Raw genomic sequence first — 25,088 nt, 5'->3', positions numbered from 1 at the left:
TCACGTTGTTTTACTTTGCCTGAAAGAATGCGCGTTCCGTGTTCACCACTGTTGCCGCAGCAGCTCGCGAAAGGCAGCGAGTACTACGTATCCCACCACTGCAAGGCTGCGCCGCAGCACGCCCCAGCCCAGTGAGGCTCGAGGACGACTGTCATAAAAGTCGAACGGAAGAAGCACCCAAGTTCAGACCACTACAGCTTGCACAATGCGTTTAATCGATATCAAGTTCTCCGGCGGTGCCATTCCACCCTATGCTATCTTGTCGCACCGCTGGTCTAGCAATGAGGTCGATTTCAAGGTTTTCCGAATGGGACGAAATAGAGACTCACTGGGTCATCGAAAAGTGCAGAAGTTCTGCAAGGTTGTCAAACAGTATCGTGGAGAACGGACCACAGCTCAAGGTAACGAGAATCCTTTCGCTACACTGCGCCACGCATGGGTGGATTCTTGCTGCATCGATGCAAGAAGCAGCGCCGAATTGTCGGAGGCTATCGTATCGTTTCCATGTTCAAATGGTATCAACGTGCCTCTGTAGCATGTGTTCACCTCGCCACTGTCGACATCGATATGCCGAGCGATACCTGCATCGACCAATTTTGTATCTCGGAGCGGTTCCGAAGAGGCCGCTACAGTCCGCAGCACAAGGACGCTATGGGCGTCAAGATGAGCTGTTCCCAGAAGTCCGGGCTGAGCGCCACCGCTGCGGGCCAAGCTCTTCTCTCGTGGGTGGAGCTGTGCTCGCGTCTTAAGCCCCAAGCTTGCTCTTCAGCTCGACGAGATTTGGTCCATTTTTAACACCTGTATATATTCAAGCGGACTTGTCTCACACGTCTCGCTGCATCGGATTTTCGGCAGGATCTAACCAACATGTGGCTGATAGACACAGACACCGTTGAGCTTTGCGAGTTCAATTTCGACGTCAATCGGCCAAAGTATGCCATTCTCTCCCACCGGTGGACTAGCGATGAGCTCGGCTCCAAAGACTTCATGAAGGGGCGAAGGAAGGATTCCATGGGCTACCAGAAAGTAATTAGCAGCTGCAAAGTCGCTCGTGACCGGGGACTGTCCTGGCTATGGATTGACACATGCTGCATCGACAAAAGAAGCAGCGCCGAACTCTCGGAAGCTATCAACTCTATGTACCAGTGGTACGAATGTGCTTCGGAGTGTTATGTGTACCTCTTTGACGTTCTGTATGGTTCGGACTCGCCAATTGAAGACCTCGACTCACAGCTAGAGCGGTCGGACTGGTTCACGCGAGGCTGGACTCTCCAAGAATTAATAGCACCTCGCACTGTCCTCTTCTTCAACGCCTCCTGGAGCCTGATTGCCATCAAAAACTCCGAAGCTCTCGCCGACCACGAGGAGCTATCGGTTGAAATTTCGTCGCAGATCGCATCCATCACAGGCATATCGCTCGACATTCTTCTTGGGCAAGCCCATATCTCCAACAAAAGCGCGGCGCAGAAGTTGAGCTGGATCGCAAGACGGACTACGACGCGAAGGGAAGACATAGCGTATTGCATGCTCGGGATCTTCGAGGTGAATATGCCCTTACTCTATGGCGAAGGTGCAAGAGCCTGGCCTCGTCTTCTGCAAGAAATCATCAGGAAGACTCGCGATGAGACGGTTTTCGCGTGGAGGTCTCCAGTGGAATCGAGTAGCTCTGTCCCGCTGCTCGCTGGATCTCCGATATGTTTCCAGCACAGCGACTCAACCGTAGAGTGTGACGCTTTGCAGAGGCCGGCGTATACGCTGACGAACCTGGGGCTGGAAATTCGTCTGCTGGCGAAGACTGCATTTGAATATGTTGGGTCGCAGAATGAGCGGATTCTTGTCGTGGTGCTCAATTGCTGCGAAGGGAAGACGCCTGAGGGTCGCCTTGTGCTGTGGTATCTGACGTTAAAGCAACGGAGCTGTGGCCATTATGATCGACTGGGATGTGCACCAAGTCCGCGCCCACTCATCTCTGACGCGACGGCGTCGACGGCGAAGCTCATACTGGGAGATGAGACGATTTTTGTTCATACGACGGCTGCGATTTTGCGGGATTGTTGGCGTCGACTTAAAGTCACCGAGTCTACGGCATTTGATTCAAAGGACCGCATCACTGAGCTATTGGATCGTTCTGTGAAAGAGTCTGTGCATACTGATAGCCCTTGAGATGTTCACCTTGGGGTTACACAGCATAGATGGCGTCCAGTGGATGTTCCAGTCATTCGACATGCATTCAGTTGGCAGCCACGTTTCTACGCTCTCCTGATAAGTACTCAGCTGAGCTCTTACCAGCGTCTATTTCGCCGGGTCCTGCTCTGCGTTATCTTGCTCAACTCCGCGAGTGAAACCACGATCTGTTTCCTTGGTGTTGAAGCTCGAAGACACGGCAAACTGCCCTGGATTCGAAGGCAACTCCGACTTCTACGGTCTTGGTCTCCGGATTGGCATATACTTGCAATGGATCTCCGCCTGGCTAAGCAATACTATTAACCCTGATGCAGCAGCAGCAAATCATGACGCAAATGCCGTTGCTCTGCTGGCTGTGTTAAGCGCACTCGCGCTCGCGCTGGCAACAGACGCACTCCGTCCTGTCGAAGCATACGTTATGGTGCTACTGTCGAGCGGTTTATTGTTCACAGGGTTGTATTTTCTCGACTTCAGACTCCAGATTCCCGCGATTTGGAACCCTTTCCTGGATTGGGGTCCTAGCGAGAATAACAATCAGACTCTGTCACCTTCGAAGCGCTACGAACGGGAAGGTAAAGGGATAGAAGGGGAAGGGGAAGGGGAAGGGGAAGGGGAAGGTCCGTGCTCAGTAGGGGTGGGTCTTAGGATGAAGGCCATCGCTAACAAATTCGAGCTATCGTCTAATTGGCTAAAAAAGAACTTACAATTATTTGATTGGCTCGCTTCTTAGCCCCGGCGCGGTGAATCACCCTCCGAGCACGTGAGAAACAATGCATATACACGTTGCGACGACATGCGGCATCGCGACGACAGCGGACAACTGCTTCCTCGAGCTGCGGGTGCTACCCTTCGCTCATTTCAATAAGGACGGAGGCCTTTCAACATATCATTTTATCTGCGCTGCTTGTTGCTCTAGGGCATTGTCGCGTGGTTCAAGCCCTCTGCGACTCGACCAGACGGGATGCATCCAAACGCATGCGACAGGATGATATTCCTCTTTGGTGTCCACGAGACCAACAATGGCACATTGCTATTCCTCAGAATCGGCTCGATCCTCCTCGCCGTGGGCCCTGTTTCGTTATTGCTCACATGCTTGGCCATTTACTGATACCTAGCCTATCTGGTATGGCTTTGGGTCGCGAGCGAAATTGTAATTGGAGGTTGTGAGGCCCGTGAGCCAGGGAGTTGGGATCGACTGTCACAGGCAGAAAAGCTCTGGCAGGGAGAAGTGTTCGAAGCCCAGCATTTTTTTTCTTGGATCCATGCCATTTATTGGACCCGTCTACTTTTGGCGGTCTATTACGCGTTCTTTCGTGCACCAAACCAACCGACCCGCGAAGGCACAGCGTCCCAAAACGTTCGAACCTCGAGTTGAGAGAGTGCCACATCGTCTACAACAGTTGACAACCGCTTTCTATACAACATCGATCTCGAAAGTGGGTTTTCCATGTGTCGTAAGTCTCGAGAGGCTTTCTAGGACATCAAAGCAGCCGATCTACCACCTTTGAGGCATCTCTTGCAGGCCATAAAGTCCTTTCTGAGTCGTGGCGTTGAGCTGGAGAATGTCGACGATGCTGTTACGTCCAAGGTGTGGTGAGAGTTTTGTACACCTAGCTACGACTATGGCTGACTTCAAAACTACAGCGGTGTGGACGCCGCCTTATGTCTTCTTTGTCACAGTTGTACACTCGGCATGACATCTTGTCTGACTACATTCATCGAGAGAAGCATCATCGCTAGCAACATCTCTGGGGTTGACACACTGCGTAGCACGGGCCAATTAATACCATTCGTGATCGGCATTTGTTCGAAGCTCTTAGCTTTACGTGAGGGCTTCATGGCGCTCGTCAGAAAGGTGCGTCCGAATGATGACACTGAAATCATTCTTGTGGCTAAACCAAGCCTGCAGCATACCAAAGACTGGCCTCCCTGCTCCTTGAAAATCAAGCTAGGATATTCCGGTGATGCACTCGAGATCGTGAATGCTTCTGATAACGATACTTATGATGATGACGACGGCGGACGGGCCATGCGAGTCTGGGCATATAGCAACTGATGCAGCGGTTGAGCTGGCACGAGAGAAGCCTGAGCGAGGACGTCAGCCCGTGGATTCGGCGTCGAGTCGTTCAACGTGCGGGATGAGTACGGTCGCAATGAAGGTGAATCGAGAGATCACTTGCCGGCTTCCTTTGCTGTCGTCATGGTGAATCCCGCCAGTACGTAGATAGAGCCTCGTGGCATGGCAGTTCCAAGTAGCACCATGATGCCAATTCGAATTCGGCGTGCGTCGCGGAAGGACCACCCTATTTCCTTCGAATGATAACGTCTTGAGGTGCGGGTGGCAAGTTGTTGGGGTTGTGGATCGGCTCACTGCGCTTCTTTGTGCCTCCGGGGGTGTCATGGGATAATCTTAACAGAGATCTGGTGGACAGGTGAATAGCCGACGCGTGCTGTTTTCGCTTCTTTGCAGTGGTTGCGCTGCTGTGTGGTGGGGGACTGCGTTTACACAGCAAGCGAGCGAGACTGCAGTGTTTGTGAGCCAATTGACCAGTGTCTCTGTGTCTGGCCTGCAGCGCCATAGTAGCCCGCCGATCGGGTTTGAGACCCTCTCGTGAAGTGTAAACTTGCAATGCAATTGGAATCGGGGCCTGATCAGACGGATTGTGGAAATCGAGCAGTCTCGACTACTCGGATGACCGTTTCACATGTCCACTGGCGCGTGTATCGAGCCGCCGAGGAGCTTCAGGGTGGAAGTCGACGTGCTACACCTTTGCGTGCAGCTTAGTAGATACTCACAAATTACCGCTCTCAATAGATTTCCACTGCATCGATTACGGCCGCGGTCTGTACATCGGGTATCGTAATTTTGGAGCTGTGGTAATCTGAGACCGTCTACCTCAAAGTCCAGGGAGTCGACAGGTCCAGCACGGCAACCCAAGGCGAGGTCGGACCTCGATATGGCATTGTTTGGGCTATCCCGATTTCTTCGTATATCGTGGAGCAGATTTTGTGAAGGCTGTAGGTCTTGCTTGGCTTTGGATTTGCATGCTTCGAGCGGAATTGTGGTCATGACTCCTTTGCTCCTGGACTTTCGATTTGATTGGTGATTCTACTACCAGGTGCATCGATCTAGACATGGCAAGTACATGTGGGTACACATGTACTTTTGATGCTCTCATATTGCTGTGGTTCCCTATGAACTGGATGTCGGCTCGTACCGGTAGCATCATGTGAAGTGCACAGATAGTGTTCATGGACCGAGTGAATTATGTACAAGAAGGCGACGCAGTCCGCGAGTCAATCTCTAGGTAATGTCGCCGCTTGAACCAGTAACGTGACTTTCCGGATAGATGTGGCCTCGCCTCCTTGCGTTGTTTCTTGGCAAGCACTGTTTGCTTCAAGGGGAATGTGTTGATCACGCCGCCTTGACACGCCGAAGCATTGCATGACCTCCAGCTCTTCACTGACATACCATCAGTGCCATCGACACTATACATCACTTACATACACTTGGCGGCGCATGTGAATGCTGACCTACTGGTGCACTGTCAGAGAGTGTCGGGGAGCTAAAGTTTGATTGGGTGTCGGGAGTGAGAGCCTGTTGACAGAACAGCCCACGAGCCAAAGCTTGGCATCTTCCGACCTTGCCCTTGCACTTTCTCGACGACACGACCACCAGCTACCCTCGACAACGCCTCGCCGACGCCAAGATCTTGACGTTGCTGTCGTTGTGTGTTCCATCGCACACAGCTCGCATCTCGGCGCTTTCGGCTAGAGGTATCGACGGCGATCTTGTCGGGTCGCACCTCGCGTCCGTCTCGTAGACGCGTCCTTCCTTACTTGGGGGCCACCGTCGTCAACCCCCCACCCCTCACACACGACAGAGGGAGAGATTGCAGTGCAGCAATCGAACACGAAGCGTGCATCACCTTCAGACTCCTCTGCCGACTCCAACATCGAGGTCGGAACCGGTGCCGAAGACAGCGGCTCAGACTCTCCAGGTCGAGCACCCGCAGCGTCCACGCCTCCCACGAGCATGTCCGACAACCACAGCGTCAACTCCTCCAAGGCAGCGGACGATGTCGCTCAGCCGGCAGAAGAGACGACATCTCCGCGCAGACCGAAACGCGCGCGGGCAGCTGTCTCATACAACGTCGTGGAACTGTTGGACAGACAAATGCCTATGGCTGGGGGCTATGTAGCAACTGGCTCCACTTCAAGGAACGCGTCAGGCTTGTCGGGCAGGACACTGGTCAACAACAATGCCAACGATGAGGATGAGGATGAGGACGAGGACATGTCAATGGGTGCGGAGTATGAGAAGAGGTTGCAGAAAGACGCTGCTGCTGCCAGTCGATCGCCGAACGGGAAACTTCCGGCTCGCGTGCAGCGGAGACCCAGTGTGAAAGATCGCGCCAGAAATGCGCTCAGCAATGCTAAGAGTGCTGCAGAGAGCGTAGGATCGGTGCTGGGCAAGAGAAGTCGCGACGTTGTGGAGAAGGGCAAGAGAGCGCTGGGCATGACCACGGAAGAGGAGGACAGCCCGCCGAGAAATAGACTGCTGAAAGAGCTAGACAGAGGCTCTGGCAGTATCTGGACAACACTGGCAAATGCCGACCCTGAAGACTTTGACCGTCCAGTGGCGCGACCGGCGAAGAAGCAGAAGACTGCAGCTGCCAATGCAACAGCACTACAGGAACTTGCACAACCCGCGGCGCCCACGGGGCCGTTGCAGAAGACATCAGATGGCAAGAGAGTGAAGAAGTGGCAGACTGAAGGTCTGTTTGTTGGGCAGGATCCGGGGTCTGACCCAGTGCACGTCAAGGGAACGAAGAAACTGCAAAAGAAGCGACCAGGTACAGCGACGTCGGAGGACAGCAGCACAGCCAAGAAGAAGCCACTCATGCCATTGCCAATGTTCAGCTATCTGGACAAGGAGCGAAGCTTCACCATACCATACGATGTTTTCGCACCGTCTCTGCGCAAAGGTGACGAGCGACCAAAGGACTGGTACAAGCTGAACCGCAATCGATTGGTTGGCGAAGCGAAGGAGATATGGCAGAAGCCGGAGAAGCTGGTGGCATCTGCCTGTGTGTGCTCCGAACCTACAGAAGAAGAGGACATTGGCTGCGACGAGACCTGCCTCAACCGCGTCATGCAATACGAGTGCAACGAAGACAACTGCGCTCTGGATGCAGCTACTTGTAGCAACCGACCTTTTGCCGAAATCGATTGTCGGCTCAAGAAGGGCGGATCTTTCGACATCGGCGTGGAAGTCGTCAAGACCGACAAGCGTGGTTTTGGCATTCGTTCGACTCGTTCGTTCCGGCCTGATCAGATCATCATGGAGTATACTGGGGAGATCATCTCAGAGGGCGAATGCCAACGACGCATGCGTGAAGACTACAAGGACAAGCCGAACTACTACCTCATGGAGCTGGAACGCGGACTCGTGATTGATGGTACGAAGGGCAGCATGGCACGTTTCATCAACCACGCATGCGAGCCGAACTGCACTGTCAAGATGTTTCGAGTCAACGGCATTCCACGTATGGGCGTGTTTGCCGGTAAGTCTGGCATCATGACCGGCGAGGAATTGACATATGACTACAACTTCGACAACTTTGGCGAGTCTCGACAGAATTGCTATTGTGGTACACCGAACTGCCGGGGATACCTCGGGCCAAAGCTGAACGCCGCGGAGATGAAGAAGCAGGCCAAGGAGGACCTCGCACGACAGCGTCAAGCTGCCATAGACGCCCAGAAAGCGGCCGACGAGCAGCTGCGTAAGAATCGCGCTGAAGCTGAGAGACCCAGTGGCTGGATTGGCTGGAAGACTCTGGATGATCCTGAAGTCAAGGCTGAGATGCAGAGGCGGAAGCAGGAGCAGGAGGAGAAGGAGAGGACTGATCCTCGTGCTCAGCGTCTTGCTAGGCGTGCAAATGCTGAGCCTGTGGAAGAGGCGAAAGTACCCACACCCAAGAAAAGCGCGCCCAAGAAGGATACACCCAAGAAGGATACACCCAAGACGGATACACCCAAGAAGGATACACCCAAGAAGGACGCACCCACGAAGGACGCACCCAAGAAGGATACGCCGAAGAAGGACAATGCCAAAGCCGAGACATCGAAGCAGGTCACCAGAGAGGCATCGGCTCCTGAGCCAGAAGCTCCCAGGAAGGATACATCAAAGAAGGAAACCTCTAAGCCAGAGGCTCCGAGACGAGCATCGTCCACCAAGAAGCCCGACCCGAAGCGTAGACGCACCATGCCGACGTTTCCGAATCTTCCCACCTTTCCCAACCTCACAAAGGACCGTGAGCCACCCAAACCCATGTTTCCAGGTCTTGTAAGGGACCGTGAGGCCGTTAGGCAAGAGCAACACCAGACTGTAAGGCCGCAGACTAGCGCTACGGTGTCAGCCAGACCAGAACCCGTCCGACAGGAAGCGCCCAGACCAGCACCTGTTATGCCACCACAACTCTTCCGACCCGACCTTGCAAGACCATTGTCCGCGCCCGTTGCACCCAGATCCCCCTTCAGACGTAAGAAGTACGTCCCATCCAACTTCCCGAAGCAGATGGACGACCAAGGTGTTGCGGTTCAGGTCGCGAAGCAGCTTGCCCTGCAGGCTCAACAGCAAGCTGAAGCCGAAGCCCGGGCTAAAGCCCAGGCTTCTGGTCAAACACCAACTCTGACTCCAGCTCCAGCTGCAGCGCCAACTCAAAGCCAGGGTGCCAACCACCTCCGTCGTACGTCCACTGGCTCTCGCTTCACCGAAGACCTGAACCAAGAAGACGCCCGTCCGAGCTCAGCCCGTCCACCTTCAAGCCACAGCCTTCGCAACTCCCTCTCCAACGGTATGTCCGGCATCATGAAGCGCACCACCTTCTCCGTCAAGTCCAGTGTCGAAATGCCACGTCAGGAGGAGATGAATGAAGACGATACCATGACGGAGTCTGCCATCCTTGTTGGGGAAATGACACATTCTGAAGGCCGCAGTCTGAGCAAGGTCTCGAGCGTCGCTGTCGAGGATGGCGATGCGATGGAAGTGGACGAGAGTGAGCAGGAAGAGGAAGAGACGGTTCAGACTGAAACTATTCAGACTAAGTCGAAGCGCAGCTCGTTCCTGGGAAGCACGGTGTCTTCTGCTGTTAAGAGTGGTGGCAAGGCGCTGGGTTTTGGTGGGAGCGGCTCGAAGATGGTGCAGAGTAAGCTGAGTTTTGGGAGGAAGGCTTAGTGGAGTGGGTGGTGCGTTGATGGTGGGTGAGGGTGTGGGTGTTTGGTGTGTGGAAGATGGGGTGTGCTTTGGAGCATAGCGTTGTCTTTTTAGATGCGTACGAGTGGGTTTGCGGAGCGGTTTAGGTCATGTTTATGATAGAGCGGCTTATGGGGTATGCTCGCTCGTGGGCGGATATGCAGGCAGGTCTGTAATTGATGTGAGATGTTTTGTCTTTCAGGCCCTATTCCCGGGTGTGTCCACACGACGCCTACAACAGACGATCGCCAGACGCTTTTCAGACTTTCGTGCAACCGGATCCGCGGTGCTGATTTCCTCAGCATTCTTCTGTGCTTAACACAGAAGCCAGCCCTGGGGTACTGCAACCCGCGGGGAATTCCCGACTCGATGCTGTTGTCGCTTCTTGACAGACCCTACCTCCTAAGTCAGACGCCCCTTGCAGTGAAGCTGGTGAGGAACCTTCGTGCCTCAGGTGTCGACAAGACTGGCGGAGACAGATGGCGGTTCGCTGATCTGTCATGCGGCGGTGCGTACATTAGCCTGCTGACCAGCCAAGGGGCGGTACGGTATGGTCCTTGGTGTCCCGCGATGTGGCTGATGCTCATGCAGTGTAGCACGAGATTGGGGCTTATCTTTTTTGTGTGAGAGAGTGCATCGGCTGACCCATAGCTCGACCTCAGCCGCATCTCTCACCACGGAGGTTCAGCTTTGCACTCCCTAATGCTTGAGGATGGGGCCTGTGTCGCTCAGCATGCGATTGATCAACATCCATACTCTGGAGTTCAAAGAGTTCTTCGGGAGAACCCGTCCAGGATACGCTATACTTTCCCACCGATGGGGTGAGCGCGAGATATCGTATCAGGACTGGCTGCAATACAACGGCTATCATTCTCGGGATAGCTCTTCGGATACTTTCGTCAGTCGAGGGCCTGGGTATCTCAAGATCATCGGCTTCTGTAGATTGATTCGGGAGGCAACCATCCTCTGGCGACCTTTGAATCCTGATGACAACCTAAAGCTAATCGAATGGGTCTGGGTGGATACATGCTGTATTGGCAAGAAGAGCAGCGCGGAGCTGTCTGAGGCCATCAACTCAATGTATGCCTGGTATAGGAATGCTGCGATCTGCTTCGTGCATTTGTTTGATTACAGCCACATGGGCGAGGCAGACATGGTAGAGAGCCTTGGTCGATGCGAGTGGCTTTCCCGTGGGTGGACACTACAAGAGCTTCTTGCACCGCACTATGTCTGCTTCTACGATGTTTGGTGGGAACTATTTGGTGTCATCAGAAAATTTGGGTTCGGCGGCTTGATGATGGAAGATTACCTGGGACGCTTACGACGTGCTCCCGTCAACCTTTATCAGAATGTGTCGCAAATTACCGGTATCTCACAACATTGGCTTCTAGGAGTGAATATGAGCGGTGTCTGCCTTGCAGAAAAGATGAGCTGGGCAGCCAAGCGGGAAACCACAAGAGTCGAGGATCAAGCCTACTGTCTGCTAGGAATTTTCGGTATCAATATGCCACTCCTTTACGGGGAAGGCCACCGAGCTTTCGGCAGACTGCAAAAGGAGATCATTGGACGTTCAGGGGATAGAAGTATCCTCCTTCATACTTCATGGTCAAGACTGCTGGCTGAGTCGAGCCAGCATTTCGAATCACAGGCGTGCGTCATTTCGATTAAGCAGGCTGGCCATATACTTCCATATGCTACAACAAACGTTGGGCTTGAGTTTCGAGACGACCTATATTACATTCCCCTTGATGTGGGGCTCGAGTCGTGGCGCAGGCCCCCTGATGAACGGAATTCGCAGCGCCTGTTGAACCTCAACGGCAGGGTGAGTACAAGAAGAGACCGTCCGATGGATAGAGATTGGGAGTTTTACGACACTGGAAGAAGAGATCGACTGTCGCTTGACCGGGCCTACCAGATGTACTTAGTCTTGAATGAGGCCGACCCGGGTCAGTCGAACGATTCCATGAGACTGTACCACAAGCGCTGCATTATTGGCGTACCGACAGATTCGGAGGATACGCTGGAAAGATCCAAGTGCCCTATGGACCGGCTTTACTGCGTCAAATATGGGCCTCGTGATGATGCTGTTCAAGATATTTGGTGCATGTAGTACCACATCAACGATGCGGCTAGCAGGAGAGGTATCGCTATCACGAGACTCCGTTATGTCAAGTCATAGTCCCAATGATCAACATGTCCAGAACCTTTTTTTTTGGATCATTCTCGTCCCATTTACCATCGGAAACTCCTCCTGGCGCCTCCTGTCCCAGGAGCCGCACTCTATACTCCAACGTCTTACCTGATCGCCCGTTTTCTCGCAAGGCACTCCTGAGCATCGTATGGTGCGCTCTATACACCAGCAGAAGCATGTCTCAAAAGTCCTCCATGCTCCGCGCTCCAGATTACCCCTCTGGCACACCCCTGACCAGGAACTCGACCAGTCTTCCTGTTTTTCTCGGATCCACACTCGCAATGGTTGTTACAGAATGACTCCCATGTGTTGTCCATAATTATGCCCGAAAATACTTTTCCACTCTCTGGAGTAGCACAACTTTCGCCTCCTGATACACAGCAGTCAATTCCTTCGCAAGACCGACTGCGGTCATGCTGATGTCGTTTCTTTATTGATGCAGCAAAGCCGAAGAGGCGATTGGCGAGCTAGATGTGAACACAACTAGAGAGTCGTTGCAGGAAGTGGGAGATGAGAGAGTGCTTTCACTTCATGTAGGACGTTGAATCTCGCCAAGGCACGACCCGAGCTAAGTGAGAAGGCTGAACACCGTGAGCCGCCTTCGCAAGCTGAATCCTGAATAGATGCAGAAATCTGCAGCTCGGGATCATCCCGTTGTCTTTACAGAGATGGTGCATCAGTACGCGCAAGCACGTGCAATGACAATAGCAAGTGACAATACCCACGTGATTGTCGACTTGGCGTCACAAGTGAATGAGACCTAGCCGCGGGTCCTGGCTCAGCTTGCATTTGCCTCACTTTCTTTTCTAGATCTGTCTCGATCTTTCTTAATCTCCCCAGTTGATACATCACTTTGAGACATCAGCATCAGCATCACCACCATCATGCCCCGCCTTACTGAGGAAGATCTGATTGGGCCAGTCGAGGAGGCTGCTGAGCTTCAGAGTATGCTTGGTGGTGATCTCACTCCGCGTGACCAGCTGATCACACCACCAGAACAACCACCTTTGGCTTTCGGCGTAGCTGAGTTCACTTCGCAGACCGGCGAAGGTGTCCCTGAAACTTATGTCACCTCCACCACCTCCGCCCCTTCTGCCAACCACGATGCCGACCAAGCTCCTGAGCAGCCACTCGAAGATGCAGCCACAACACCCAACTCGAGTACCTCAACTTCACAGCACCAAGATCCCACCACCGGCACTTCCATAGCTACCAGCATCACAACCTCCACACCCTCAACACCCTCAACACCCAAGAGATCCAAAGCCTCCAAACGCAAGTCAACCACCACAACTTCTTCACCACGACCACGTTCAGCAGCCAAACGCAAATCCCGCAACTTCGAAGATGACGACGACGAATACCGCGCACCCTCCACACCACGCTCCAAAGCTCGCCGGTCGCGCGTAGTAGCCAAAGCTGACGACGATGAGGAGTACGGGCCTGCCCGCTTCGTCACCAGGACCATGACACGGAAGATCACTCGCGGTTCACGATACGGCTCGCGCAGCTCCGATCCAGACCCTGATCAAGAAGATCCGGCTGATGAGATCAGTCTTTGCCTCGCCGACTGTCAAAGAGCGGAGGACGATGAGATGCTGGAGTGCGCTGGTGGATGCGAGAAGAAGTTCCACGCTCCTTGCGTTGGCTTCCGGAGTGTGCTACCGGTAGGAAGGCGATGGCTATGCTTCGAGTGCCGGAAGGAGAAGCAGTTGGGGATGCGGTCGAACGGGATCGTTGCGGAGGGAGAGGAGGGAGAGTTGGTCGAGGTCGCAGCTGGCTCCAAGATGGAAATAGAATGGAAGCGGGACGGGCGGATGGTGTAGTGCTCAGAAGAGCTCAGCATCGGAAGTTGTCGGTCCACCACTTTCGATCTTGGCGGACATCGGAAAGCACGACGACTGTGGAAGGACTACGTCCCCGAGGTCTCGGGTGGTGTCTTTTTGGTAGATACCCAAGACCCCGAATGCTTCGCAGAGAGCAAGACCGATGGAAGACCTGGCCAACACACCTTTCTTGATCCTGGGCAACAAGGTCGATCATCCCAACGCCATGCCCGAGGACCAGCTGAGGCACGAGCTTGAGCTATACCAGAGGTCGAGGATTCGGCAATCGGTTGCACCGAGTGGCTTGGAGAAAGAACCGACATCGATATCGCTTGGGTAGATTCGGTCCTGGGACAAGGAGATTTCTTCGGTCTTGGCTCGAAAAAAGTTGGGTATGCAGTTCTTGATCTAGCGTTATATTGGGCTCTATGTGCATCATCAGCACATCACATCATGTTCCTTCGTCATCCTCTCAAAACGGCAATTCCATGTCCTCCACCCTCTCTTCCTTTCTCGGCGTCGCAATCCCACTTCCAGGCATACCCCCATCCGCCTGCTCTCCAAGCACTTCCCTGATAAACGCCACCAGCGCCGCCACATACTGCTTCCCACTACTCGGCAAGAAGTGTCCACCAGGATGATACACCACCCTCGGCACCCCACCTTCCTTCCCCTTCCCATCCACACAAGCCTCCACCAACCTCAAACTCCTCTCCTCCGACACGACCGTATCCACCGTCCCAATAAAATGCAGCATCGGCGTCCGAATCTTCGGCTCATAAAACCCATGATACAGCGGATGTGTACTCGCGCCAAAACCAGAATAACTCACAGCAAACTTCAGGGGAGGATGGATCGCATCTTCCACGTATCCGCTATCATTTGTGAATGGATCTGGATACTGCATTCCGCCTTTCGCTTGATGCTTCTCAAAGGCCTCCCTTCTCCCATCCTCCAGAAGTGCGGCGACCATCCCCGCTGCAGCACCACCTTGCGAGAATCCCAACGCTCCGTCGAACGGACCTCCTTCCTTTAGCACTTTCGCAATCGCCTCCAGCCCTACTTCCATCCCCTCGTAAGTATACGGCTCATCGTCGCCTCGTCGTTTCCACCAGCCGCACGCTTCCAAATTATCGGAGGGACCATCTGTATCGTGGCCTGGGATGTCGCTATATTCGAGCTTCATAGGTGCTGTGGGGTAGACCAAATCGATGCCGCCGGGGTACTGCTGTAGGTGGCCGGGCTTGGGGGCAGCAGGGAAGTGCTTTTCAAGGGACTTTTTCAGGGCTTTAGTCTTGATCTCGAACAGGCGACCGGATTGGGTGTAGCCGTGGAGCATGAGGATCTTGAGTTTGCGGCCTTCTGCAGGTGTGGACCTGCCGTTTGTGGAGGCCATGGTGATGGAACGGGAGGTGGTGTGGCGTTGTGGTGTATGTATGGCTGTCCGGAATGGTGGGACCGATCTGCGTGTTTTGAAAAGCATCCACGGACTCCAGGAACGTCTATATAGATGCCTCACGTCCTGTATGCTCTGTTCTCGACCAGGACTTTGTCGTTGTGGTCGGTGGTCGAAAGTGGAAAGTCGCATTTGCCGGTGTTTAGCCGTGGTAGGCTGGTCTCTGGCAATCTTGGCACTCCACAGCTTGGCGGCAGAATTGTCGTTCGTCGTGACTTCCTCGACTTCTTCGTTCTCCAAGTCGGAAGGCACGACCAAACACAGCACCCAACACCGCCAAAATGAGTACGCATCCAATGGGACTATGGCATTGAGGCCATTGCTAACGACTTGCTACAGCGAAGGGTACCTCATCGTTCGGTAAGCGACACAACAAGACGCACGTCCTGTGCAGACGTTGCGGTCGTCGCTCCATGCACGTTCAGAAGCACACCTGCTCCAACTGCGGATACCCAAGCGCCAGCATCAGAAAGTGTAAGATCAGGAATCATCCTGCGCTGCCACGAATGCGCATACTGACGATCAACCCACAGACAACTGGGGTGAGAAGGCCAAGCGCCGCAAGACCACCGGTACCGGCCGCATGCGCTCGCTCAAGCTCGTACCACGCAAGTTCAAGAACGGCTTCCAGCAAGGCACACCAAAGGGCTCCCGCGGTCCAGCCAAGGCCGAGTAAGCGCCTCGACAACGACATCCTTCACGACCAGCCAACATGGGACGAACGATGAACAAAAAAGCATGAAGAGGCGTTGAGGCGGGCAGGTTGTTGTTGATACCCTTTGAGAACAGCAGTGCGACGAGATGCACATCCGACATTGCGAAAGAGGTAGTTAGTGGACAAGACACCCAAATGGACACCAGCTGAACTGAGCCAGCCGGCTTCATGCATGATTGATGCTCAGACGTCTCCATCACTACTTCCATGTGTGGTCCGAGATGAGGCGGTAAGTGACCGGAAGGAACGAGATTCGTGAGAGTCTCTGACCTGGGTCGAATTTTCTTTTTGTTACTGTATTGTGACGAAGTGCTGTCGTTATGTCTCAATCAGGTACTACACAAATGTACTCACTCCCTTTTTCAAGCTTCTCAAACAGCTCTACCGGAAACGCATCAGCCATGACCTGGTATCCCTCAGGATTAGGATGAAGACAATCCCCTGAGTTCAGCAGCGGATTCATCTCCGTCGAATTTATCGGATTCTTCATCACTTCATCGAAGTCGACCAGACCATCAAACCCTCCAGCCATCCCAACACTCCCTCTAATCCACTCGTTCACCCTCATCCTTGTCTCCTCCCTCAGCGGATTACTATACGGCTGCAACGTCGAATTCTTACACCCAAACGGCGTGATCGTACCCCCCAAACACCGCAATACCCGCCGTATGCATCCTTGTGAACATCTGCTTATACGCCTGAATCAAGGCATCGCCCACCACCCGCTGCGCTTCCATCGTAGCCATTGCAGTCCCGATATCATTAACACCCTCAAGAGTCATCGCGTACTTCACCCCAGGGTGTGCAATCACATCTCGTTCAATCCTACTCAACGCTGAGGGTCCCGCGCCGTCCGCCAAAACGCGGTTCCCTCCTGCGGCTTGGTTCGATACTGCGATGTTGCCCAGCGCCGGGTTGTTGGTTGAGGACGAGTGGTAGTGCAGACGGTTGAAGAGGAGATCTGTCCAGCGACCATTGGCGTTGTTGTAGGAACTACGTCCATCGGTGATGCTATCGCCTACTACTACAAAGCTCGACACGGCAGGCTCGGACCAAGCTTCGAGGGCGGAGATGAAGTACCAGTGGAATACTTCTTGTGTGGAAGAATCTGTTAGATTCTTGGACGCTGTCCAGTCCCCGCGGGAAAGGTAGGAGGAGGTTCGGGAGCCGGGATGGGACGTGATGCTTTGAGTTGATTGTCCATTGGCGAGGTATAGCGATATGGATAAGATTTGATTCGCGTGCACGGGAAAGTAGATCGGGTCAGACACAGCCAGCGCCCCTGGCGGAATCGATATCTCCGCTTCTCCTGAAAAGGTGAGATGCTGGACAGTCGTGGTATTGATGAGACTCGAGCCTGTCAAGTTTCCATTCCCAATTCCCGATGCCAATGGGACGGCGATTGTAGCGGCTGTGATGGGAAGGTTTGCACCACCGAAGGCGTTGGAGAGGCGGAGACGGAGGTAAGTGGATGGTGTAGTGATGTGAAAGGTTTGGCGGAGGGTTGTGTTGAAGAAGACTAAGTCGGTCTGGTTGAAGGGTTGAGGAGGGAGGTTGGCGGGTTCGGTCAGTTGGGGCATGGAGGTCCAGGTGTCGACCCAGTGGCCATCGGGTGGGTTAGGCGTAGGATACCCATCATTGTGGATGTATGTAGCCCACGGGAGGGCAAAGGCACTGCGGACAGGAGAGGAGAGGAGGGAGAGGAGGACAACAATGTTCGAAGGGAAGAACATCGCCAGAAATGGACTTGTAGTACAGGAAAGATGAGTCGCCTACCTTGTCGCCTCTTGTATCTTTATGAAAGGATATCACTTACTACCGAGAAGCTCTAAATTCTGCCGAGCGTCGTCAGTCGTATATTGCTGAGAGGGGATTCATGATGTTCGCGCGTTGATGATGTACTGCTCACGCTGCTGTTGTCGGCTAAATGCGATGGCGAGCGCAGATCACTTCCTGATTTCGCTTTGAGCAGCATGGCTCTTCTTGGCGGCTGAATACAGGTGTGAGAGTAATGCAAGAGCAGTGCAGGATGGTGGATTTGAGATGGGTTAGGAATGATGGTTCGAAGGGAGATGTGTGACATACAGACCCAGACTATCTCAGTAGCTTCAGACACTTCAAGTTTAGCTCCAAGTCTCAGATCTGCCACGCCTTTCGCCGCATTCCTTCCTCGTCCGGAGCATCTTCTCTTCATGAACATCGGCGACCGCGCTTTAAAAGGTCCATTCAAGGCATGGTATGCCTCCAAACTTCCGCAGTCAGGCTACTTATCCCGAACAGCACTACGACAGCGCCTATACTCTCCAAACGGAGTCAGCGATCCTCGAGTAAGCCGCATCTTGCGCTGTAGTGACGCGGACTCCGCCCTCGTAGTTGACATTAAACGCAGCAAGTGTCAGATGCACCAGGTCCCGGTCTCGTTGGACTCGATCGTAAACGTGGCCCTCCTCCGCGTCAAACCCAGGGAAGACATTGGCCATGAATGTCTCGATCACGTCGTCCGGCGCGAGAAATGCTGCAATGTGATGAAGGAACACATTGTGGAGAACGACCTCTTTCAATATCCGGTGACGCTTTACAAACTCAAACATGTCCTGGCACCTGGCATTGCTTCCCTCCAGCACCAGAGTATCTAGGCATGGCATGGTTTCCTCGATCAGCAGCTCGATGAGGCCGGGTGTGCTGTGCCGCGACCAACGTTCGAATTCGAAGCGATGGACCGCGATCCTGAGGCTCTTGAGTCGTCTAGCTGCCGCTGGGATCCGTGAGCCAGCTATGGCGTGGGCAAGATTGGGGCTGTAGTCAGCGTTGCTGACTCTGAGGTCCAAGTGCTGCAAAGTCTCGAAGAAAGGGATGTAGTCAAGGCTTGCTACATTCGGGTTCCACTTTCTGGCGTCCGTGCAGAATGCGTCGAGCTTCATTCCTCGCGGCATGGCGCTGCTGATGGTCTTGACAGGCGACTGGCTCATGATGCCCCAGCAGTCCCAACCACGGTATTTGGCTCTCCAGTCGACATCGGGCATTTTCACCGGCCGTGGACCTGGGCACTTCATGTCTATGACTTTGACAGCTTTCAAATTACCACAATTCTTGAAGTTGGAAAGAAGCTCATGCAGACATCGGGCTCGCTTGGTATTCGCTTGTGCTGTGGACTTGTGTTGCTTCCTGCGCGGAGACATCGAGCTCTTGAGGTACCGGACATCCTCGACCAAGAAGCAGATCTCTTTGACAAAAGGTGCGAAGGCGTGATGCTTCGACAAAGCCAGACCGATCTCGATGCTCTCGAGGCAATTGAGGAAGTATGCCTGCTGCTCGAAGAGCCTCCTGGCGTAGACACGCTGGGTCTTGGAGGCGATGTTGCGGCATATCAGTCGCAATGCCTTCAAATCAGCTCGAGTCGCGGTATGCTCAGCAATCTGCTCTACGAGCTCGGCTGGGAACGCTGAAAGTGCGGCTGTATTCTCCAGGCCAGTGGGCGTGACCGTCAAGGTCGCTTGTTGAAGTTCGCTGTCAGTTGATCGCATTGTGTTGGATACGGAGTCGAGCTGCATCTTTATGACTAGAGATCGCAACGAGTCGTATCTTGTTGTTGAGCTACTGGCCAAGTCTGCGTAATGCTGAGAAGTGCTGAAAGGTCAGGGTGCCCTTTCGTTCACGGCTGCGAACAAGGCAACTTCGCACAGTGGACGTGGCCGCGATCAAGCTAGGTGTCATTCACGACCCGTTTCTGGGCACGGCCTCGAAGAGACTATCACATATGCGCCATACGTTGCAGCAACCGTGACCTTGAGATCTTGAGACCTTAGATCATGGTGGGCTGCCCTCTGCAACTCGGAAACTGGTCTTCCTGGTCGCATACCCCAAGCATAGAGTGATGAGCAGCTCGTGGATACAAGTGCCTTGCATCTTCGGCAGCTCTTCGCTCTACTGCGCGCACGGATCGCATCTGTCGCCTCGGAACATTGGCCGTGCTGAATGTGCACCGGCGTTGTCACGAGGCCTCCGTCTGGTCGAGACCGCTGCGGGCGAACAATGTCACAAAGAGACCGCCACCTGCCTTTGTATACTCCTTTTAGTCCTGCTATTCCTGCTGCCGTCCTTTATTAGGGCAAAGCTATTGTTCCGACTGTCTGCCAAGCGCCACACGGTATAAGTGCAATGTGCGCCCAGTTCGACCGCAGAGTCGCAAAAACGCACAAACCCACAAAGAACCAGACTCTCAAATTCCCGATCGATACTTCCCGGATACAAGCAACCGATAAGATGCTTTCCACTACAATCCTCTTCGCACTCACCCTCACAGGCGCGCTGGCCGCGCCGGCACCTGCCCTCGAGGCACGCGGCGAAATCGCCGCCGACCAAAGCTCCTGCAAAGGCTACCAGAGCACATGGAATATGAATGAATCAATCTACCAGGTAGTGGTTGGTCGTCCTTACCTTGGCGGCGACCGATGCCCCGAGATCAAGTCCAAAGTCTCCGCGATCTACGATCTCAAGAGACTCAAGTGCAGCGGCTCAAGCAAAAACAAGAACACCAAGCTCACAATAGTGTCCAACATGAGCCAGGACAACCAGTACAACATCAACAAGGCATTGCACAATGCATATCCCGAGATTACCTTCAACTGTGACACGAACTTGTCCATGGATTTCAAGTAATCCCGATGACCGATGACTCCCTCAGGGGTAGGTCGGCATGCCTATGCGATACTTTCTCAGAGGTGATGTCCGATTTTGCTTATGAGCTTCAAGGTAAGTTAGCTCGTTACGAACCTCTATCCTTGAGGCGAAAGTCAAAATTGTCATTTGGCTGCACTGCACTGATATGTCTTGGCTCACAGCCTGACTTTGTTTCATCTGTCCTCACTTTCACTTTCTCTTTCACGTATCCGGACCCAGTCGCGCTGTATGAGGTCCATGTCGCCATATGACTATGCTTACCTCCACAGCAACGTCCTCCGTATTAGTAGGTATCGTCCTATGAGCTTGTCATGGTGCTGTCCTCAGCAAAGTCCTTTAAGAATCTCTTTCCTCTCTACAATTCTCCTCTTCTCTACACTCACACCATCGTCTGAATTATTCGAAAAACTCCGTTTTTCAACATCAACAACACTTCAGACCACAACAACACCAACCACACCACACACCACTGCTTCTGCTAGCCTCAGAACCGACCACGACAACTTTCCACAACTCGGAAATCTCCCCAAAAGAGCCATTTCCAACCCACGACAACTTTCGACAACCCAGGAAAACTCCCCAAAAGAGCCATTTCCAACGCAAGAATGTACTCCTTGCCAATGTAAGCCACCCTTCCACTGCCTTCACAACATCCCACTAAAACCGTAGCAAGGCCTTCCACCGTGAGCGGCACCAAGCCCGACATGGCCATGCCCGTCGTCGTCCGCGGCTTGTACACCATCTGGGCCGACTTCGTCTACCAGCCCAAAAACGGTAACGACCTCGCCGACTCCGCTCGCAGCGCCGCCTTCAGTGGCCAACTGCGTCTCCTCGCAGAGGCCTCTGATCTCGCCACACATCCCGAGGCCAAGGACGCGATCCTGTCGGAGTACTGCCATTTCGTCGCGCTCCGTCGCAACGACACCACCGTCGACCTCCCCACACAGCGCACCAGCGCTGGTGTTAACGTGGAGGCGAATATCTTCGGTGCGCTCCTCAAGGCGCGCCGCAAGCTCCGCGCCTGCAATGCGTTCTTCCCACCCGATGAGGTTGAGCGTGAGCAGAGTGAGGAGGGAGAGGAGCGTGGAAGCGGTATCGCCCACCGCGTCCATCCCCGCCCCAATTCCACAGTCCGCCTAGCCGACGAGACCGTGGACGAGGAGGCAGAGCAGCAGCAGCAGTCACCAAGTCGCAAGCGCAAGCGTCGCGACTCTGCTGTTGGGGACGTCGAGGAACCACCACGTCGTCGCCGCGCCAAGACGATGTGGTGTCCTTATGGCGCAGACCCGGCGAAGCTCTGGAAGGAGAAGGTAGCGCGGCTCGGCCGCTATTATTGATACTCAACGCCAAGCGATCCTGGATCGGGCGGCATTTATGTTGATGTTGATAATACTTTACCCACATGTCTAGGGGAGGATGGGGACTGTGGGGGTTGAGAGGATGCTTTGATTGATCAGAATGTTGCGTCCTTATTGTAGCGTTCATGCGAGCAATTAAGTTTCCTCTTGACAACCGCTTCGTGTATTGTGTGCTCTCACCTGTGTCTGTGACTACTAATGCATCTCATCGTCGACTGGTAGTGACAGATTAGTGATGGAGGTAGTATGATCGCGTCGTATATTGCATGCTCTCCAACATATCCGTTCCCTCGACCGCACTGCTTCATCACCCATCGTGAACACCCTCCCTCGCCTTAAGCACGGTATTACTCGCACCAATTCGTCCTCAACAGCGCCTTATGCACTGCACGCTCTCCACCATATGCGTTCCTTGCATCGCACCGCTCCATCAACCGTCACGAACACCCCTGTCTTGAGAACCGTATGACCCAAACAATTCCATCCTCAACACCGCCTTGTGCATTGCATGCCCTCCGCAGGCTGTCCAAGTTCTGTCGCATCGAAGCTCTTGTGTCCGCAACCAGAACTCTTGTGGAGATGGTACTGCTCGAGCCATTTCGTACACAGCGGCGCCTTGTGCATCGCATGCCTTTCGTACTTTCCATAGAGTCTGTGGCGCTGATGCTCTTGCTTATATAGACAGCTCCGCGATGGGATTGGTATGACTCGAAGGACTATTTACGATGTCAGCGCGTCGTGTATCGCACACCCTCCGCAGATCGTGTAAGCTCTGTCGCGTTCAAGGCATTGCGTACGTGACCAGCGGTCTTGTGAAAACGGTATTGCTCGAGCAAATTTTCGTGATCAACCTTGTCACGTCATTATCATTCGTCTGATATTCTGAGCTACTGTGCGCAACGCACAAGACTTCTTATCGCATCCCATCTCATCGCGTTGATCGTATCACCCCACTTAGACGCTCTCCTGCCTCTTCGGCTCCTCGGTGACTCTCACCGGACTCTGATCATCATGATGCAGCTTGCCCTCGCGCGTGAGCTCGCCACGCTCGATAGCTCGTGCCTTGCTGTAGTCGACCTTCGTCTTCCAAGCCGGGGTACCGATGTACGGAATGCCGTTCGGGTCTTCGAAGATGAGCTCGATTTCTTCGAGGGTCTTGCCAGCGGTTTCGGGGAACATGAAGATGGTGTGGATGAGCATGCAAAGACCAAAGACACCGAAGACGATGTATCTGAGGGATGTGTTAGTGTTGCGTGAAGCACAAGGGGGAGAAGGGATTGCTTACGTCTTCCAGCGGATGTTGACGAATGATGGCGGGACGAAGGCACCGAGGGCGGTGTTGAAGGCCCAGTTTGCAGAGGTGGAGAATGCGACTGCTTTGCCACGAACGCGAAGAGGAAACAGCTCTGGAGGATACACCCAAGACACAGGACCCTAGCGGAAGCATTAGCATTATCATTGCCAGCAAGTTGAACAATATGGGTCATTCTTACCCAAGTCGGAGCAAAGCTGGCCACGAACAGGTATGTGCAGGCGATCAAGCCTTTGGCAGGAGCTCCGCTCAACCTCATACTGACAGCCGCAACACCGTTCAGACCGCCGGGCACGACCTCACCGTGCGTCGCGAGAATGCCAGCATTGGCGAACATCCAGGTTGTCATCAAGGCCGCGCCGATGATGAGGGTCGGACGTCGTCCCCATCGATCAAGCCAGATCAGCGCCGGGACGGTCATGAGGACATTGATAATGTACTGGATCGAGGAGGCAAGAAGGTTGGCGTTGCCCTCATAGCCTGCCATGGCGAAGACGTAGGTAATGTAGTACACTGTCTTGTATTAGCACAGCGCGTGGGGAAAGCGTGGAGGTGACTTACTCATGACATTCATGCCCGTCAACTGCGACCAAATCTGAGTGAAAACTCCGATGTGGGTGCGATTGATGTACTTGGGCGTGAACAGCTCCCAGTACGTGACATCCTTGTTGCGTGCCTCGAACTCTGCCATCTCGCGGATGTCGCTAAGCTCTTGCCTGACGAGTGGGCTGTCCGGGTTGCCTTTGCCATGCACCAAGGTGAGAACAGCGTGGCAGTCCTCCCAGCGGTCCTTGCGTGCCAGCCAACGAGGCGACTCGGGGAGAAAGAACATGGCGCAGAAGAGGAGGACGGCGGGCAGCATCTGAAGACCCCATGGTAGGCGGAAGACGGTGGTGCTGTAGTTGGTCGAATCTTGACCGCCGATGAAGGAAGCGCCGTAGGAGATGTAGTAAAGGATGAGGATGCCCCAGGTGATGGCCCATTGTTGGAAGGCCACGAGTCGGCCTCTCTTGGAAGGTGGTGCGATCTAGTGATGGTCAGCGCTGTCCTGTCTGCTTCTCGTCGTGGGAAGATGCCATACCTCAGACACGTACACAGGCACCTGAGCGGACTCGATACCAACACAGAACCCGTTGATGATACGACCAGCGATGAGCATGCCGATGTTCTGAGAAGCGCAGATGATGGTGGAGCCAATGACCCAGATGACACAGCCAATCATGATACTCTTCTTGCGGCCGAAGATATCAGACAGGTAGCCAGACACGAGTGCGCCGAGCCAGGAGCCCGCAGGCATGGCGGCGGTGATGCCACCTTGGACAGAGGCGGTGGGGCCAGAGCACTCAAGATCATTGTTGTAGGGTGGACCTCGTGGACCTTGGTTGAAGTAGCAGAGGTAAGCGCGAGTGCCAATGACGGCGCTCATGGATGAGATGTCGAAGCCTGATGTCTCGAGTCAGCTGTGCGCATATTGCTATCCGCGACTGTGGTGCTCACCAAACAGACCGCCGCCAATGACGGCGACGGCTGTGATCACGTAGATGTTGCCGACCTTCCACATGGTTGCCGGTGGGTGGTGGTTGTGGTCAGTACAGTGGGCGTGTGTGCTGTGTTGTCAATGTGAAGTGGGTTGCACGCGAGAACAAGGAAGAAGAGGTTCAAAGAGAGGGACGCGGTCCGCGGCTTGGGGAGGTGCAAGCATTAAAGGACAACGGCCGTGCTGCACGAGCTGAAGCTGAACCGTCGTGCACATGGCGCGCAGCTGCCGTCCATCGTGACCTCCGCGCCCGCCTCCACACTTGCCGGGATCCGAGAGCGTCTCCAATGAAGACGGTGCAGTGAATGGCATATCTTTAACCTTTCCAGCCCATGTGCCTCTCCACTCCCCACACCGGGAGGATGCTGGAGTAGCCGACCTTCTTGGCCTCTCATTCACCGGCCAAGACACCAACTAACATCCACCCAGGTCGTCGCCAAGCTGCTGTTGGCTCTTTGGCGCTGTACTTCGTACCGACGCAGCGTTCTTGCTCCTTGTTGCTCGTGGCTTGCATCCTTTGCGGGGTGTGTTGCATCGCTGCGACAAGGATCTTGACGTGCCTTCCATTCAC

At 54.1% G+C, this 25,088-nt stretch overlaps 11 protein-coding genes across 11 annotated transcripts; 7 read left to right on the top strand and 4 right to left on the bottom strand.

Moving 5' to 3' along the window:
• Positions 1–867: 867 nt before the first annotated feature.
• On the top strand, positions 868–2,163 carry CLAFUR5_14563 (Vegetative incompatibility protein HET-E-1; the record flags this gene model as incomplete). Its single annotated transcript, XM_047913711.1, has 1 exon — positions 868–2,163. The coding sequence occupies one exon, from the start codon at positions 868–870 to the stop codon at positions 2,161–2,163; it is 1,296 nt and encodes a 431-aa protein (XP_047769297.1).
• Positions 2,164–6,220: 4,057 nt separating this feature from the next.
• On the top strand, positions 6,221–9,424 carry CLAFUR5_14562 (Histone-lysine N-methyltransferase ASH1L; the record flags this gene model as incomplete). The annotated part of the gene is made up of 1 exon (XM_047913710.1): positions 6,221–9,424. The coding sequence occupies one exon, from the start codon at positions 6,221–6,223 to the stop codon at positions 9,422–9,424; it is 3,204 nt and encodes a 1,067-aa protein (XP_047769320.1).
• Positions 9,425–10,175: 751 nt separating this feature from the next.
• On the top strand, positions 10,176–11,344 carry CLAFUR5_14561 (Vegetative incompatibility protein HET-E-1; the record flags this gene model as incomplete). The annotated part of the gene is made up of 2 exons (XM_047913709.1): positions 10,176–11,264; positions 11,297–11,344. 2 exons carry the CDS (start codon positions 10,176–10,178, stop codon positions 11,342–11,344), a joined length of 1,137 nt encoding a protein of 378 aa, XP_047769296.1.
• A 1,173-nt stretch (positions 11,345–12,517) lies between these two features.
• CLAFUR5_14560 (uncharacterized protein) lies at positions 12,518–13,459 on the top strand (the record flags this gene model as incomplete). The annotated part of the gene is made up of 1 exon (XM_047913708.1): positions 12,518–13,459. One exon carries the CDS (start codon positions 12,518–12,520, stop codon positions 13,457–13,459), a length of 942 nt encoding a protein of 313 aa, XP_047769295.1.
• Positions 13,460–13,931: 472 nt separating this feature from the next.
• Positions 13,932–14,942, bottom strand: CLAFUR5_14559 (Esterase inpF; the record flags this gene model as incomplete). The annotated part of the gene is made up of 1 exon (XM_047913707.1): positions 13,932–14,942. The coding sequence occupies one exon, from the start codon at positions 14,940–14,942 to the stop codon at positions 13,932–13,934; it is 1,011 nt and encodes a 336-aa protein (XP_047769647.1).
• A 254-nt stretch (positions 14,943–15,196) lies between these two features.
• On the top strand, positions 15,197–15,591 carry CLAFUR5_14558 (60S ribosomal protein L37; the record flags this gene model as incomplete). The annotated part of the gene is made up of 3 exons (XM_047913706.1): positions 15,197–15,200; positions 15,255–15,389; positions 15,449–15,591. 3 exons carry the CDS (start codon positions 15,197–15,199, stop codon positions 15,589–15,591), a joined length of 282 nt encoding a protein of 93 aa, XP_047769648.1.
• A 364-nt stretch (positions 15,592–15,955) lies between these two features.
• Positions 15,956–17,210, bottom strand: CLAFUR5_14557 (uncharacterized protein; the record flags this gene model as incomplete). The annotated part of the gene is made up of 2 exons (XM_047913705.1): positions 15,956–16,223; positions 16,273–17,210. 2 exons carry the CDS (start codon positions 17,208–17,210, stop codon positions 15,956–15,958), a joined length of 1,206 nt encoding a protein of 401 aa, XP_047769653.1.
• A 714-nt stretch (positions 17,211–17,924) lies between these two features.
• CLAFUR5_14556 (uncharacterized protein) lies at positions 17,925–19,154 on the bottom strand (the record flags this gene model as incomplete). Its single annotated transcript, XM_047913704.1, has 1 exon — positions 17,925–19,154. One exon carries the CDS (start codon positions 19,152–19,154, stop codon positions 17,925–17,927), a length of 1,230 nt encoding a protein of 409 aa, XP_047769655.1.
• A 634-nt stretch (positions 19,155–19,788) lies between these two features.
• Positions 19,789–20,289, top strand: CLAFUR5_14555 (uncharacterized protein; the record flags this gene model as incomplete). Its single annotated transcript, XM_047913703.1, has 1 exon — positions 19,789–20,289. The coding sequence occupies one exon, from the start codon at positions 19,789–19,791 to the stop codon at positions 20,287–20,289; it is 501 nt and encodes a 166-aa protein (XP_047769651.1).
• Positions 20,290–20,915: 626 nt separating this feature from the next.
• CLAFUR5_14554 (uncharacterized protein) lies at positions 20,916–21,647 on the top strand (the record flags this gene model as incomplete). Its single annotated transcript, XM_047913702.1, has 2 exons — positions 20,916–20,932; positions 20,984–21,647. 2 exons carry the CDS (start codon positions 20,916–20,918, stop codon positions 21,645–21,647), a joined length of 681 nt encoding a protein of 226 aa, XP_047769652.1.
• A 975-nt stretch (positions 21,648–22,622) lies between these two features.
• Positions 22,623–24,541, bottom strand: CLAFUR5_14553 (High-affinity glucose transporter; the record flags this gene model as incomplete). Its single annotated transcript, XM_047913701.1, has 6 exons — positions 22,623–22,899; positions 22,954–23,102; positions 23,162–23,493; positions 23,542–24,007; positions 24,062–24,423; positions 24,478–24,541. 6 exons carry the CDS (start codon positions 24,539–24,541, stop codon positions 22,623–22,625), a joined length of 1,650 nt encoding a protein of 549 aa, XP_047769487.1.
• Between the last annotated feature and the right edge of the window lie 547 nt (positions 24,542–25,088).

This window comes from Fulvia fulva, chromosome 13, assembly GCF_020509005.1.
Source record: "Fulvia fulva chromosome 13, complete sequence".
NCBI lineage: Eukaryota > Fungi > Ascomycota > Dothideomycetes > Mycosphaerellales > Mycosphaerellaceae > Fulvia > Fulvia fulva.
This window is presented reverse-complemented; position numbering and strand designations above follow the sequence as displayed.